The sequence below is a fragment of the Balaenoptera physalus genome (assembly GCF_965194825.1).
Source record: "Balaenoptera physalus genome assembly, chromosome: 19".
Lineage (NCBI taxonomy): Eukaryota > Metazoa > Chordata > Mammalia > Artiodactyla > Balaenopteridae > Balaenoptera > Balaenoptera physalus.
The window spans coordinates 21344929-21362867 of NC_138900.1; the positions used below are offsets into that span (position 1 = coordinate 21344929).

The 17939-nt window shown below is 33.9% G+C and overlaps 1 protein-coding gene across 2 annotated transcripts in view; it reads right to left on the reverse strand.

The window, feature by feature from the left end:
* Positions 1-17939, reverse strand: part of URI1 (URI1 prefoldin like chaperone) — a 64753-nt gene that overhangs the window by 14711 nt on the left and 32103 nt on the right. For both annotated transcript variants that reach the window (XM_082437653.1, XM_082437652.1), the window contains 2 exons: positions 12535-12613; positions 11342-11477 (listed from right to left, as the gene is read on the reverse strand). In XM_082437653.1, coding sequence (XP_082293779.1) covers positions 11342-11477; positions 12535-12537 — 139 coding nt within the window. In that variant the 5' untranslated portion in view covers positions 12538-12613. The remainder of the gene's footprint in view (positions 1-11341; positions 11478-12534; positions 12614-17939) is intronic.

Consider the following 17939-nt stretch of genomic DNA (forward strand, 5'->3'; position numbering starts at 1 on the left):
GGAATAAAGTTTTAAATGTAAAAAAAATTATTTGCAAAGCCTAATAGAAGTTACAAACATCATTCACGAAAGCAATCTTTCTACCTAGCCATATACTCATATGTACTGGATAGAATCAGGCCTGTAAAGACAAGTCTCTTCTGAATCCTTTGTAACCACTCCATTCCAATCTCTCTCCTTTTGTGTGCTGGAATTTTTCAGTATTCTTTCAACAGTTTCAACAGGACATGCCCCCTGGTGGAAATGTTCACAAACCTCTGGATAGGATCTCTCCTTAAACCAGTTCAAAGGTCTGTACTTCTGCTTTAACACAGACTGAATTCATGCACTTAATTTACTTTTCCCCCATACCTTATTAAAATAACAACTAAGAAAAAAAATTTTGAGGGCATAAAGACAAAGATAATGGGAAAGGAGACAAGGAATATAGCAGACAAAGGATGTCAACCAAGTTTTGGAAACTGGACAACTGGTAACTGACTTTGCACAACAGAAAAAGCTTTAACTGCAGCAGTTGTAAAGCTGCAGTTGTAGGACTTGGAGAAGGCTCCTCTCTTGGAAATATTTCTGAAGGAAAGGGTGAACTAAAAACAAATATCTGAATTAAAGTTTGAATGGAATGATTAGGTTCCAAACCCCCTCCTCCCAAAGCATAGCCAGGTAATTTCCCTCCTTGACTTAGCAAAAGATTTACAGCCTAGAGTCTGCAGGGACTGTGGGGAGAGGTGAAGAACTGAGAAGAGAATAGGAAATGTCTTGGTGAAACCAGTGTACATACCGAACCCTGAGACATCCAGCCTGGTTCTCAAAACACTAGGTGATGATTAGAAAATTCTTTGGTAGGATGTTAATTAACTCCAAAACTGCTGATTTTTTTGTCAATCCCTTAATGAGAAAAATCATCTTGCAACTTTAACTCCCTACGGAAAAGCTATTAGTCAACAAACTCTGCCCACACAGTTTCCTAACAGTGCTTAACTCTTAAGTATGAATGGTTAGCCAATGATCACCAAATATTTGAAGTCAAATGCCAGAGAGGAAAAAAAAAAAGTAATATGAAAGGAACAAAAAACAAAAGCAATGCATGAAGAAAACTCTAAAAGAAAAAAATTCTAAAATCCTAAAAAAAGATTTTTATATCCACGAAACAAGAGTAGTATCTATGCCAAAGAAACGTTCAAAGGACAACAGAAAAACAAATAAATGAACAAGAAACAGAGCTCCTTGGAATTAAAATGTGCAGAAATTAAAAAAAAAAAATCTTTCCATGATTCCAAACATAAAATAGAAGAAATCAGGTAAAAAATTATAACAAAGATAAAGAGATGGACAAGAGAAGGAAATTATCAAAGAAATAATATTAAAAATTTCCCAAAATTGTAGGACATGAATCTCCACACTGAAAGGTCCCACCAAACACCTAGCAAATGAATTTTTAAAACTCTACACAAGGTATATATCACTATGGCATTTCAGATCATGGGGAATAAGACAAGAACCTAAAATTTCTAAAGAGAAAAAACAAGTCACATACAAAGGAAAGAAAATGGAATCAGTTTTTTACTAGCAACCGTAAGACAGAAGGCCTTCAAAATTGTTTAAACTTCAAATTCTAAATAGAGTAGTTACAAAAAGCAGGAGTATAAAAAATATTTTCAGACATGCAAAATTTCAAAAAAATGTATCTCCCACATACCTTCCTAGAAAGTTACTAAAAGCTAAAACTTGAAAGGAGATGCCATAGGAATATTCCCAAGAAATGGGAATAAATAAGAGGCAAAGATGTGGTACAGTGATAAAGGAAGACACTAGGAAGATAGCCATTCTTTGAAATTCAAGAGAGGAGCAAATATGAAGGACTCCAGTAAAGAAGTCTCTAAGAATAAGATCAAAGTGTTTGGTTGAATTAATGACAGATACATAACATTATGCAACAAACAAAAAAAAAGCAGTAAACTTCAAATGAAAGGCTGTTCAAGAATGGAAATGGAATTATATCTAAGAATGAACACTGATTAAACAAAAATTGTAATAAAAAATATTAAAATGATTGAGGAACAGGGAGAAGAACATGAGCTAAATGTTCCCCTTTAATTATACGCAGGCAACTAGTAGATACTACATAAAATTGGAAAAAAAAAAATCAAGAAAACAGAATATGCAAAGTACTTGGGAAATATGCATAAAAAGAGGAAAGCAAAAGATTAGCCTAAAGACTAAAAGAAATACCTCTAGGGAATGGGAACTGGGAGCAGAGAGGGACAGAGAAGGATACTACATTTTTATTATATGTTTTAAGGTATATGATGTTTTAAAGCTATTTATGTTTATTCTGAAGATAAAACCAAAAATCATAAACTTATACTCTGTAACAAAATACCAATGCATTTAAGATATGCCTCACTGAAGATACTAAAGAATACACATATTGCCTCATAAGATAAATCATAAAAGTTTGTTGATGGCCATATCACATTTCCCATAATACATAGTCCACATGCACTTCAAGATCCTAACCTCTCCTACTTCTGAACAAATAAACTTGACTTTATTACTATGAAGATTTTAATCTAACGTCTTCAACCCAAATATTCTTCACCTAATCTTGCTTCTTTCTCTTCTTCATCGATATTTTCCAAAGCTACATTTTCTATCTATGCTTTGAATCTCATCACCTCCAGGATCTTCTCATTCCTTCCTTCCTCCAATTAATCACTCACTGCATTTACTTACTACAAACATGCTCAGAAGTTTCCTATGCTCAAAGGAAAATAAAATCTTCCTTTAAAACAACAAGGAGCGAAATTACAGACTAAGAAGCTTCAAGCTTTCCCTGCCTCCCTGAAAAACATCAAAAACACAAAAACTAACTAAAATATCTTAGAGGGGCTCTGGAAAACAGTCAAAGGTCTACAACCATGCAAACACCCAAACAAGAAAAAGCCACAGTCAAAATGGCAGGAAATTTCATGGCATTTTTACTTGCCTTTCCCCACCCACTCCCTAGTGTGGAGCAGTTTTGGTCTGGAGAAGGTGGCAGCCCAGATCCCTGCCTGGAACCACAGAGAACAAACTAGACTGTATTTGCAACATTCTAACCAGTCTGGGGGCTGTCTGAAAAACTGGTATCTGCCTCACCTAAACCAGGCCTCAGGGGGAAGAAATTAGCTGGCACTGCTGTTGAAAGCTGCAGGAGGACTGACTACAGTTCTGCAGATGCCTAGGGCAAGAGATGAGAGATTGAGCCATACAACATACATCCTGAGGCTGCAAAGAGAAGTTGAGGTGAGACTCTCTGGCAAAGTAAAATATTCAAAAGCAGCCATGTATATAGGGTAATCAAAAATCCATACACAGGCCCAGGAAAGACATGCTCAGAAAACACACAAAAGACAAAACTTTTCACTTTGGGTTGATACAAAGGCTTAAAGAATGCCTAGCTTATTAGTGAAGGTCCTTCTCACCACTCTGCAAAGACTGGGAGAGGTAGTTGTGTTTTCAAATGCCCAACTTTCATCAAAAAATCAAAAAGCACACAGTAAACAGGAAAACACGGACCATTCAAAAGAACAAAATAAATCTCCAGAAACTGTCCCTGAAGAAACATAGGCATCAGATGTACTAGAAAAGGACTTTAAAAGCTCTCCTATGCTCAAAGAGCTAAAGAGAAATACAAAAAACTAAATGAAATTTAAAAAACAATATATGAACAAAGTGAGAATACCCACAAAGAGAAATTATAAGAAGGGCCCAAACACAAATTCTGGAGCTGAAAAATATAATAACTGAATTGAAAAATTCACTAGAGGGGTCAACAACATCTTTGAGCAAGCAGAAGAAAAAAATCAGTGAACTTGAAGATTACAGACATTTGACTTTATCAAGTCTAAGGAACAGAAAGAAAAAAAATGAAGAAAAGTGAACTGAGCCTAAAGGATTTATGGGACATATCAAGTGGATTAATATATACATTAAGGGAGTCGCAAAAGGAGAAGAGAAAGAAAGTGGCAAAGAGATTATTTGAAGAAATGATGGCCGAACAACTCTTGAATTTGCCCAGACATGAATCTATTGATACAAATCCAAAAAGCTCAACTAATTCCAGGTAGAATAAACCCAATTAGACCCACACCAAGACACATAATCGAACTCTTGAAAGACACAGAGAATCTTCAAAGCAGCAAGAAAAAAACTCATCACATATAAGGGATCCTCAATGAGAATATCAGCAGAGATCTCAATAGAAACCTTGGAAGTCAGAACTCCAGTGGGCTGAAATACTTAAAGTACTGAGAGATTAAAAACTGTACTTCAGACATGAAGAATAAATTAAGACATTTCCAGATAAACAGAAGTTAAAGGAGTTCCTTATCATTACACCTGCCCTACAAGAAAAACTAAAGGGAATTCTTCAGGTTGAAATGAAAGGCCACTAGACAATAACTAGAATCCATATGAACATGTGAAGATCTCTGGTAAGGTAAACGTGGGCAAAAATTTAAAATAGTATTATTGTCATTGTGGCTTGTAACTCCACTTTTTATTTACTACAGGATGTAAAAGAGAAACGCAGAAAAAAAATTACAAATCTATGTTAATCGCTATACAATATAAAGATATAATTTGTGACATCGATAATATAAAGGGGGGAACAGAGCTATAAAGAAATAGCTTTTTTTCTAAGTGATTGAAGTTAAGCTGGAATCAATTCAAAATACATTGCTATAACCTTAGGATGTTGTAAGTAATCTCCATGGTAACCACAATCAAAATACCTATAAACTATCAATAAAGATAATGAGAAGGGAATCAAAATAATAAAATGGCAATGCCCTATAAATAGTTACTATAAATGTAAATGTATTAAAGTACCATGGAGTAGGAAGGCACAGATTAGGAGAATCGATTGGGAAAAAAAAAAAAAAAAAAACAAGATCCAACTATATGCTGTCAAAAAGAGATTCACTTTACTTCTCAGGACACACAATAGGTTGAAAGAAAAAGGATGGAAAAGATATTCCATGCAAACAGTAACAAGAAAGAACTGGAGTGGCTACACTGAGACAAAATAAGTCAAAAAAGGTTACAACAGACAAGGGGTATTTTATATTGATAAAAGGTTTAATCTATCAAGAATACAATTATATACTGAGAAATAAACCTCACCAAGGAGGTAAAAGCCTTGTATGCTGCGAACTACAAAACATTAATAAAGGAAGCTGAAGGGCTTCCCTGGTGGCTCAGTGGTTGAGAATCTGCCTGCTAATGCAGGGGACACAGGTTCGAGCCCTGGTCTGGGAAGATCCCACATGCCGTGGAGCAACTGGGCCCGTGAGCCACAACTACTGAGCCTGCGCGTCTGGAGCCTGTGCTCCGCAACAAGAGAGGCTACGATAGTGAGAGGCCCGCGCATCGCGATGAAGAGTGGCCCCCGCTTGCCGCAACTAGAGAAAGCCCTCACAGAAACGAAGACCCAACACAGCCAAAAATAAATAAATTAATTAATTAAAAAAAAAACAGCTGATAATTTAAAAAACAAAAAAAAAAAGGAAGCTGAAGATGGTTCCAAAGAAATGGAAAGATAACCCATGCTCTTGGATTGTAAGAACTAATATTGTTAAAATGGCCATGCTACCCAAAGCAAGATTTAATGCAATCCCCATCAAACTACCCATGATGCCTTTCACAGAACTAGAATAAATAATCCTAAATTTTATATGGAATCTTAAAAGATGCAGAATTGCCAAAGCAATCCTGAGGAAAAAGAACAAAGCAGGAGGCATAACCCTTCCAGACTTCAAACAATACTGCAAAGCTACAATAATCAAAACAGCGTGGTACTAGCACAAAAAAAGACATATGGTTCAATGGACAAAATAGCCGAGAAATAAGCCCACAGACATATGGTCAATCTTCGACAAAAGAGGCAAGAATATACAGTGGGGAAAAGACAGTCTCTTCAGCAAGTGGTGCTGGGAAAGTTGGACAGCCGCATGCAAATCAATAAAGTTAGAACACACCCTCACACCATACACAAAAATAAACTCAAAATGGCTTAAAGACTTAAATACAAGACATGACACCATAAAACTCCTAGAAGAGAACATAGGCAAACATTCCCTGACATAAATCGTAACAATGTTTTCTTAGGTCTCCCAAGGCAACAGAATAAAAGCAAAAATAAACAAATGGGACCTAATCTTAGAAGCTTTTGCACAGCAAAGGAAACCATAAACAAAACAAAAAGACAACCTACGTACTGGGAGAAAACATCTGTAAATGATGCGACTGACAAGAGCTTAATTTCCAAAATACATAACCAGCTCATATGACTCAATAACAAAAAAACAAACAACCCAATCAAAAAAATGGCTGAAGACCTAAGTAGACATTTCTCCAAAGAAGAGATACAGATAGCCAATAGGCACATGAAAAGATGCTCATCATCGCTAATTATTAGAGAAATGCAAATCAAAACTACAATGACTTACCACCTCACACCGGTCAGAATGGCCAACATCAAAAAGTCTACAAACAACAACGCTGAAGGGGGTGTGGAGAAAAAGGAACCCTCCCACACTGTTGGTGGGAATGTAAACTGGTGCAGCCACTATGGAAAAAACAGTATGGAGGTTCCTCAAAAAACTAAAAACAAAGTTGCCATATGATCCAGCAATCCCACTCCTGGACATATATATCCAGACAAAACTAAAATTAGAAAAGATACATGCACCCCTATATTCATAGCAGCACTATTTACAATAGCCAAGACGTGGAAACAACCTAAATGTCCATTGACAGATGAATGCATAAAGATGTGCTATATACATACAATGGAATATTACTCAGCCATAAAAAAAGAATGAAATAATACCATTTGCAGCAACACAGATGGACCAAGAGATTATCATACTAAGCGAAGTAAGTCAGAAAGAGAACAACAAATACCATGTATCACTTACATGTGGAATCTAAAATACGACATACATGAACATAGGTACAAAACAGAAACAGACTCAAAGATATAGAGAACAGACTTGTGGTTGCCAAGGGGGAGGGGGAGTGGGGGAGGGAAGGATTGGGAATTTGGGATTGCAGGTACAAACTACTGAGTTGGCCAAAACGTTCATTCGGGTTTTCCCGTAAGATGTTACAGAAAAACCCGAACGAACTTTTTGGCCAACCCAATATTATACATAGGATGGATAAACAACAAGGTCCTACTGTATAGCACAGGGACCTATATTCAATATCCTGTGATAAACCATAATGGAAAAGAATATGAAAAAGAATATATATGTATAACTGAATCACACTGCTGTACAACAAAAATTAAGACAACATTGTAAATCATCTATACTTCAATAAAATTTTAAAATAAAGAATAAAATTATAAAAATACACATACCTAACAACAGAGCCTCAAATATGTGAAGCAAAAATTGACACAATTCAAGCAGTTCTGCAGTAAGAATTGGAGATGTCAACACCCCACTTACAATAAAGGTCAGAAGAACCAGAAAGGAGAATGATTAGGAAAGAGGATTTTGACAGCACTATAGAACAACTAGACCTAACAGATACATACAGAACATTCCACCCAACAGGAGCAGAATACATATTCTTCTAAGGGAAACATGGAACATTCTCCAAGAAAGACCATGTGATAGGTCACACAACAAGTCTTTAAAAATTTTCACAAGATTGAAACCACACAAAGTATTTTTTCCAATCACAATGGAATGAAATCAGAAACCAACAACAGAAGGCAAAATGAAAAATTCACAAACACGTGGAAATTTAACAAAACACTGAATTAAGCAATGGGTCAAAGTAGAAATCACAAAGCAAATTAGAAAATACCTTGAGATCAACAAAAATGAAAACACAATATACTAAAATTTATAGGACACAGAGAAAGCAATGCTGAGAGAGATTTATACCTGTAAACACCTACATTAAAAAAAAGAAAGATCTCAAATCATAACCTAACTGTATGCTTTAAGAAACTTGAAAAAGAATAATAAACTATCCAAAGCAAGCAGAAGGAAGGAATAACAAAGATTAGAGTAGAAAGAAACAAAATAGAGAATGGAAAAACAACAGAGAAAAATCAAAAATAAAAGCTGGTTCTTTGAGAAGATGAACAAAATTGACAAGTCTACCTAGACTGACTAAGAAAAAGAGAGACTCAAGTCACTAAAACCAGAAATAAAAGTAGATATGCCTTTATAATCACATATAGAGCCTGAAATGAAATATGCAGTAAACCTGCAGGAGGAAGAATAAAAAGCAGAATCTTAAAATAAAAAGCTAAATTAAAAAAACAAAAAGAAAAGTGAGACAATACTACTTATTTTACAGAAACAGGATTATAAAATACTGTGAACAGTTGAATGCCAACAAACTGAATAACCTAGAGAGACAAATTCCTAGAAACATATGGACTACTAAAACTGAAATGAGAAGAAACAGAAAATCTGAGTAGACCTAGAACAAGTAAGGAGATTGAATCAATAATCAAAAACCTCCCAACAATGAAAAGCCCAGAACAGAGACTTCCCCGGTGGTCCAGTGGTTAAGACTCCATGCTCCCAATGCAGGGGGCCCGGGTTCAATCCCTGGTTGGGGAATTAAGATCCCACATACCGCAACTAAGCCCACGTGCCGCAACTACTGAGCCCCCGTGCTCTAGAGTCTGTGCAATGCAACTAGAGAAGCCCACATGCCACAATGAAGAGCCCACAACGAAGACCCAACACAGCCAAAAAAAAAAAGCCCAGAACAGATGGCTTCACAGATGAATTCTACCAAACAAAGAAGAATTAACACCAATTCTTAAACTCTTTCAAAATAGTGAAAAGGAAGGAATACTTGCTATGAGGCCAGCCAGACAAAGACACTAAAAGAAAACAACAGGTATTTCTCAACAGCAAAGAAAATTTATGGTCATATAAAAACGTGTACAAAAAGGTTTATAGCAACTCTGTTTGTAATTGCCAAAACACCAGAAGCAAACCCAAGTGTCCTTCAATAGGTAAATAGAAAACCTGTTGTACATGCATGTAATGGAACACTACTCAGCAATAAAAAGGAATGAACCTTTTCATACACAGAAAAACCTAGATGAGGCATTATGGTGAGTGAAAGAAGTAAGTCTCAAAAGGTTACCTAGTGCATGATTCCACTTATATGACATTCTAGAAAAGGTGATAGATCAGTGGTTGTCAGGTCTTAGGGGTAGAGGTAGGGTGTGACCACAAAAGGGAAACATGAGAGAGTTTTTGGTGTGGTTCCATGTCCTAACTAAGGTATAGCCTGTATCCTATTCTGTTTCCTGATTGTGGTGCTGGTGAAACAAATCTTTACAAGTGTTGTAACTCATAGAACTGTATACCAAATAAAAAGTCAACTTTGCTCTGATAATTTTAAAAAATAAAAAACTTTAAAAAGCTGGTCATATTCATGTTAAATGGCAAAATGCCAGATGTGAGCAAAAGGGTAGGACACTGAGCTTGCCATCTTCCGCTTACAAATGATCTTCCTCTGAGTCACTGCCTCTGAATCCTTTTATTGTTGTTGTGTTAAATCTATTTTGTCCTGTATTTTGATTACTTTTTAAACATGCAATGACATCCCTTCACCTTCCCCAATTATTCTGTTGACACTGAGGTAGGTATGTTTAACCTGCTTTATTTCTTCTGCCTTAAGAAAAATAAAGTATCTTTTCTTAATAAATGTTAAGTACAATAATATGCCTGAACAATTTCTTCAGTTATTATAAATTATTATAAAACTGTGTGAAAACAACTTTTTAGAATTCATTTACCAAAATAGATTCTCAAACATAATTTATTATTTATGTGTTCTGAAAATTATTTTAGATAAATATCAACCCCAAAAGTCATCGTTTTCGTCACTTCCTAAAACCGTATCTAACACTGGAAAGTGATTTACCAAAAAATATTTTGTTATTCTAGAGTTCTATTCTATTAAAAGTATTCTTCCATTAATATAAGTCAAATTGATTCTAAAGATTTCTCTGCTGAAATATCCATATGAAAATCAAAGTGAACAATCTTCAAAAGACTATGAACTGATTTCATATCAGCAGAGTTACCCCAGCAGATAAAGAAAGCCTTCACCATTAAGAAAGGCCTTTAAAGAATTATGCCCATTCTCTTTGCTCTAATATACATGACTTACTTTAATGTAGTAATACCAAAAGAATTATCACTGCCAGAAATTATACACAAGCCAAACAATAAGATTCTGATTAGTGGCACAAAAGATCAAAATATATATCAATTATAAACTTATAGGAGTTGATTTGCAATTAGAGTCCCCAAATATAGATTCCAGAATTTCACTGAGTAAATGAGTTCTCCAACTAGTACCCACTCATGTATAAGTGAAATAATTTCAGCTTTAGAAAGCTCAGCTGTTTTCTATCTACATGACCTCATTTATACAGAAGGAGCCTCAAAAATTTATTTTCAGATGCATATTTAACTAGAAGGTTAAAAATCAGGTAGGGGTGATATTATACTATCAATTTAAGTATGCTATTACAGAAATTAAGAACATAGATTAGATACTAAATAAACCTAATTTTAAAATGCAACTAAGCTAGCACCCAAGCCAACCCATCCAACTACACAACGTGTGTGTGTGTGGATATGTATAAATCAATAAACAATATCACAGATAAAGAAAACTAGAACTACCTCAATAAAATGAGGCAGAAACCTCAAACCACTTAAGTTTAAGGGTGACACTTTAGGTAGCATCTCTCCCCACCCGGCCTTTTCTTCTGTAAAATGGAAATGTGACTTCTTCCAAACCAAAACGCATGGTTAAGAACTGTTTCTACTTTTGCAAATAGGTATTTATCTTAGTTCAATAAGGAGAAGGAGAAGGAGAAGGAGAAGAAGGAAGTAAATTCCTTCTCTGTGCTAAAGTATTAAAAAGCGGAAGTAAGTCTACGAAAAGCATCTAAAACAAACCAATTATAAAATATAAAATGACCCCAATTCTTGTACCTATCCAACTTCTACCTACAAAACCATATGTGGTAACTTTTACACTTGGTAATTTCCGAAAACATACTAATGTGGGTGACATTTCCAACCAGATGTTCCATTCTCCAGCCCACATTCTCAAATGCTGGATCTGCTCAAACTACCTCTAATTCGAAAGAATCACAAATACCCTGGATATTTGTTATATTTATCTAATAAATCAATGGAAGGTACTTTCAATAGCAAACAGTCCATCAGCGTGGCACTATGTGAACCAATACACATCCAGCAAAGAAACATCATTTATAATTGGTACATACGTTCTTTCCGGTGCTCAACTAAGCCCACAGCCTGCTTTGCTGAACATTTTGCAAACCAATTGTCCCCAAGTAAAACAGTGACTTCATTAGTATGGACAAGTTTTCCTGGCATGAAGGCAAAGGGGCCAAATGGTACCTATTGTTTAAAAAAAAAAGGGGGGGGGGCAAAAAAATTAAAAACACTAAAAACTACATTTTATAAAGCAGCATTAAAAGCTCTGTGTGAAGGTCCTTTTTATCTCTACACTAGGAAAAATAAAATGTCAATTTCATGGAAATTTAACATTATATTAAAATTTCACTAGGAAAACCTATAGAAAATTGTTTTAGGTTAATAAATCAACATTAAAACAAGAAAAGAGCATATTTACATATAGCTTTCAGAGAAATTAGTGTTGCTTCCAAATGTTTATATTTTTTGATGATTCATAAATCTAAATGAAAGCAAACTAGAAACAAAATATTAACTTAATAAAGAATAACTTTGATTTTTAAAAACTGAAAATTATTTCTGAGAAAACAGTCTCTTTTTTGAGTGAAACAGGAATTAACAAATACACAGCTTTAAAGGGTTTACAAAATTTACGAAATATTTGAGCTGGTATAATAAATAATAATACATTTTCAAAATATTTGGGCTAATTTAATTAAGAACACAGTCTTCATGAAAAAGAATATTTATGCAATGAAAGAATCTAATTCAGGGCTCACGAATAGACTGCTATGTCGATATGAAGATCATGCAAACAAAAATCAGCAGCACCTTTTTATATAAAATCAATGTTCTAGGGTTTAATTCTGTGAATTACACAACATTATGGTCTATTCCTGCTCTGGCTAACAGGAAATGACTACATGCCATATTTCTGTTGTAATTAGTTTTCTAACATAGTAAATGTGCATACCAAATATGTCAAATTTTATGCTAACATTTATGCCATCATAATATGATAATTTAATATAAATCTGAAAAAAGGCAAAGTAAATATCAACTATTACTACAATTAGTGTATTATTATAAAGTAAAACAAAAATAAACCTTCCTTGCTATGGTAGCTACCTCTGATCGAGGCCATCAGGGAGGCAATTTGTGAATCAATATACATAAAGCAAAGAAACATCTTTTTACTCTACACAGTTAATATCTTTACAAGAAACAACATATTACTTTAAAAGAAACACACCAAACATACCATGATATTATAAGACAACTTATCAGGCAAGGTACTGAGTCTTTCTTCAAGGGCATTATAGTCATTATCTACTTTCTTCCTGTTGACAAAAAAATACCAAATACTAAATTAATACACAAATTAACAATTCCTCAAGTAGGCTATGTATCATAAGACAAGCTAATCAAACACCTAATTTTAGCAATTTAAAGATTAAAGTATTTTTTAATTTTAAAATCGTGTTTTTACAAAATTTAGCAATGGCATTATTCCACCATACATTTATCAAAGAATTAAGACTCTCAGGAACATTAGCTTTTAGATGTAGAACACACACATCTTGAGAATTAGTGTTCCCTAAGGTAGAGGATCATCTGAATTAAGTAAAATTTGGAAATTAAGGGAGACAGTGAGTTTGGAGGGAAACGGGCTCAAGATGAAGGAAGAAGAGTTGATAAAAGCTTTTGAGTGAATAAACACTGGTTTTGGAATAGAAATCACGAACACAAAATTTGATCAGATGCTTCAGTTCTCCTCGGAAAACTTTAGGTTGAAAAATGTGGTGGAGTCATCAACCCTTCAGTTATTCATACTAATGTTATTAAGGTGAGAGAGAATCAATCAGGGGCTAGAAGAAATTAGGTAGAGGTAATATAAAAAGCATTTCGACTGGGCCTTGGAGTCTGTTCCATGTTTTACCTAAACAGAGCTACCTAAATAAAGTAATTTCAAACCACTAAAGGATGTAATTCTGTAGGAGCAGAAATGGTCATATGTTTCCACATTGTGAAGCCTACTCGGTTCTCACACCTGCTGGAACTGAATAGCCCTACAATGAGATACCTCTTTCCAAACCTTCTCTGGATATGAGGTTTAAGGGTTGCCTGCTAGGCTGCAGGCTGCAAGCAAAACCAGAGCACTGAAATTTTTTAAAGCAGACGGGTGGTGGTCTCAATTTTTAAAAATAACGAAAACAAAAAACTCATCATTTCAGCAAGTAATTTAAAAGAACATGTAGATATTGTCGAATTAAAATTAGAATAAATTTCAGCATAATCACTCTCCAGATAATAAAAATGACTGCTTTATAAAAATCATGGAATTGGTTTCAGTTTACTCTTTAGCTCCCCTAAAGCAACAGTAACATAATAAAAATCATCCCATTTAGTCTTAAAAATATCAAGGAATTTCACATATATATTGTTATTCATCCTAAAATATTCCTGTAGTAAATGTCACTTATCAACATTTTCGTCTTACAAAAGAGAAAACAGAAGGAAAATGGAAAAAACCACACGTTTAAGAGAAATTAGATCTACTCTATCAAGGAGAGGTAAGCAATAAGCAATGACCTTAACCTAGGTCTTCTGACGTGTATTCTTTCAAGCAAGGCTTTTCATTTTCTAATGTTCTAGTGCTTTTTAAAAAATTTCCTCTGGAATCCTTTTTTATAAATAAACATAAAATGGCTTTATTTGTTTAAGGCAAAAATGATCCTTCTGGATACATTTTTATATGAATAAAATGTTAGGAAACTTCATGAACAGGGCTATATACCAGAAAGAACATGGCTTTGAAGTCAGACCAGAGGGTCAATCCCAGATTCACCACTTAACATAAACAAATTAACCCTAGTCTTAGTATCTTCAATGGTAAAATTGGAATAATGCCTAACTATCGCACAGATCCAAACAGGACTAAATATAAACGGTCTAACACCCTGTCCAGCACTGAACATCTACATTGAGCATCCAATGACCCTTTTTCCATGAAGTATCAAAAAAACACCAATTCTAAAATTTTAAAGAAAGACTATATTACCCGCTAAGATAATTCTACTATGTCAAATTCATTCAATTTGATACAAATAGCACAACTTACTGCTAAAAGTATAGCTAAATGTAACAATTCAGGAAGCTTTTGGAAACAGGATACTGTCCATAAAGATCTGATGTGACACAATACTTGCACACAGTGAACTCAATATTAAATCTACAAACACTAGCAGTTTTAGATAAGTAATTCTGCAAATGCTTAGATGTCTAAATGTTCCTACGAATGTTAAACAGCTAGTATTCAAGTTAACATTCAATATATAATATTCCGGTAAATACACCTGAAAAGGGGGGGACTTCTAACAAAACATCTCTTTTATATATTAAAAGAACAGTAGGTTCAATCAAGGTGCTACAAGAGATCAATATCAGTATTATTCCAAAGCACGTATATTCAGTTTTAAACTTATCAATAATTCTCTCTAGAACAAAAATGTGGACATACTGGAGAACAGTTTAAGACTGGAGTTGCTATTTCTAAATTTTGAATTGTTTTCTAAAAATACAAAAAGAAAGGAGAAGATAATTTAAAAAGCAGCTCATGCAGAAATCCTTTTTGAAGGGAGGCAAGTAGGAGTCAAGCAGTGTCTCTGGGAGAAAGTATGGCTTGAGGAACTCTCTCCCTGAAATTCCCACTAGTGGAAATATCCAGCATCAAGTGCCTGGTCAAACAGTTATCTCCAAATAGTCCCTCTCATACTTAGGGCTTAAATAATCCCATTAAAGATCACAAAGCCTATAAAACAGAAAACACAAAAATGATTCTAAGAACTAATGTGTTATGGAAGGTTGTACCTATCTTTATTTGTACCAAAATTGAATAGATTTTTTTCTATTTTACCACTGAGAAATATATAACTAAATTTTTGGAGACGGTAAAATATGTAGTCAAAGAAGGGACTGCTTAAAATAATTTTTTTTCAAATGGAAAATAAAACCCAGATATAGTTAGGATAAACCTCTCAAGCCTACTTATTTATTCTATATAGACCTCTTTGTTTGGCTTCACCATATCTGATCCTTACAGATTAGGTTCAGCCTTCAAGTCTTAATTTAAAAGAATTATCCAATAAGTAAGATTTAATTTGCATCAGACATCCTCATGCAACGTTCCTTATAGAAAATAAGAACTAAAGCACTGCTATAAGGCATATAAGAAACTTTTATAATCTTCTTTTGAGTCTTGCTAATCATGCGCTATAATAAAAGCCTTCTGAGAAGCATCTATTGTTATTAAAAAGCAGCAGCAAAAAAAAAGGACATAACTACAAACTAGCCTTAACCTTAAGGATGAAGATCAGGACAGATCTCATGAGAAATACCTTATTTCCATAAGGTTATAAAAAGTATGAGAGACAGTAAGTTAAATGATGTGTATGCTCAAGTACTTATAGGTACTTATAGGTGAAGTATGTAGATGTCCACAATTTACTGTGAAATGCATCATTAAAAAATGGATTAAGGGTTGAGGTATGGATAGATATGTGATCAAGGTTCATCTATTTAATTCTTTCAATTTTTCTGTATGTTTGAAGATTTTCATAATAGAATATTAAAAAAGGAGATGGGAAAAATATGAGAGGAACTCCTTATTTTTAATCCTCTTCTTAAATGCAACGGATAAAAGAAAATCTTTGTGAAGCAAAAGAAAAAGTTCTACATCCCTTCTTTGAGACAAGTGATTAAAGACTCCAATTTCCAGCTTTCAATGATAAAAAAGGAAAATAAAACAAATCACTGAAATAAAATTTTGTTAATTTTCACTTTAATGTATGAAGTTGGAATAGGCAGAAAATAGACATTAAGCCCATTTTTAAAAAATCTCCTCTATCATTCTCTTTACCTAATATCCTAAACAAAAAAGCAGAAAACAGATGCTTAAAGGGAAAAAAGGGAAATGGCTTTACATTAGTGTTAATATTTGGGCTAATCTGGGGCAGAGTTAATGCTTTTAAGTTTTTAATTTAAGAAATTATAAAACCCAAAGATTTTGGAATATATATGAATAAATTTACAATCTTCTTTAAAAATGATTTTTAGTCCATCATACCCACTCTAGAATGTCCCATTAAGCATCCAAGAAACCTTTGTTTCAATTCAATTCACCATTTATTGAGTGCCTGCTCTGCAACCAAGCCTTATGCCATATGCTGCAGGGATCATCGCTCAAATATAGCATGTCTTTTTTTTTTTTTTGCAATGCTTCTCTGTTAAAGATCCACTGGCTTGATGGATGCCTTGGTTTTTACCTCAAAAATTAAGAAAATAGAGGAATACTGAAGTCAGGCATTGTAAAGAGAGAAATCTTCTCGTTTCTAAAGAAAGGAATTACTGATTTTTTTAAAGTATCCTCTTAAACAGCATAACAAATTATCAAGGTTATATTAAGCAATAAAAACATCCTTGAAAGACGGATCTACACTGTTGTGCCTTCTGCAATCTGATGGGAAGGGGAACTCTTTTAACAATTTAAATGTATCTGTATAAAATCAACAGCATTTAAAAAAAATGGTCATGGCAAAATAAAATACTATCAAGATAAATGATAGTATTCAAAATTCAGGCAATATGGTCTCATATTCCTTTTTCTCAACTCATACCTAGGAAACATATCAGAAGATGCTGATGAAATAATCCATGTTCTTTATATTTTATGAGTCTATCAGAAAACTTTATTTTTAGAAATAGATAACAGATGAACCTAAATATAAAAACTTATAATTTTTCAAAAGTTTAATGAAACAAAATTATCCAAAGAGAGACAGACGCAGCTAACATTCTACGAGATTTCTTCAATTGAACTTTTCAACAATGAGACAACAGAGTACAATGGATATACACAGCAAAGGTGGGAGAGAGGAATTTGTGCCCTCTACCAACAACCATGCACATGTAACTTCACACTTGTCAGTTATCATTGGTACCTGTTTCTTCATCAGTATTCTTTTGCTCTAAGAATAGAATGAGATGTGAATTCAACGTAAGAAAGTTTAAAAGTTATATAAAAACACATAACTCTAAGTGTGAAAGAAATGCCCTCAAAGTGCCTAAGTCTTAGCTTTAGGTGATGAGTTTATAGGCAATTTTTATTTTCTTTGTTTTCCAAATTTTCTACAACTGATACATATTTCTGTAACAAATCAGGAGGGACTTTTAAGAAAAGATGACTTTAGATGTGATAATTTATAACTGACTTAAGCTTTGAATGTTTTTGCCAGTTTCTACTTCAACCTAAGCATAATTTATAAGTTTCATCATTTCAATTTCTTGTTTTCTATACTTTAGAAAAAAAGGAAGCTTCTGTTTGTTGTTCATAACCCTTTATGGTCACTGATACCTATAAAAAACTGATAAAACCTCTAGATCTTTTCCTGAGAAAAAGGCCCTATATTTTGCATAAATTTCAATAGAAGTCCACTCATAGATCCCTTGAGGTTACTGTTTCTTTCAAGAGGTCTTACATGAGGAAAAAAAATAGCAATCCTGGCTTTGAACGCACCAAATACACAAAATTCTCAAAATTATCTATAACTCGTTTGATTTAAATAAAAAGAAAAATGGGAAAACTATCACCAATTTGGTCATGAGTTC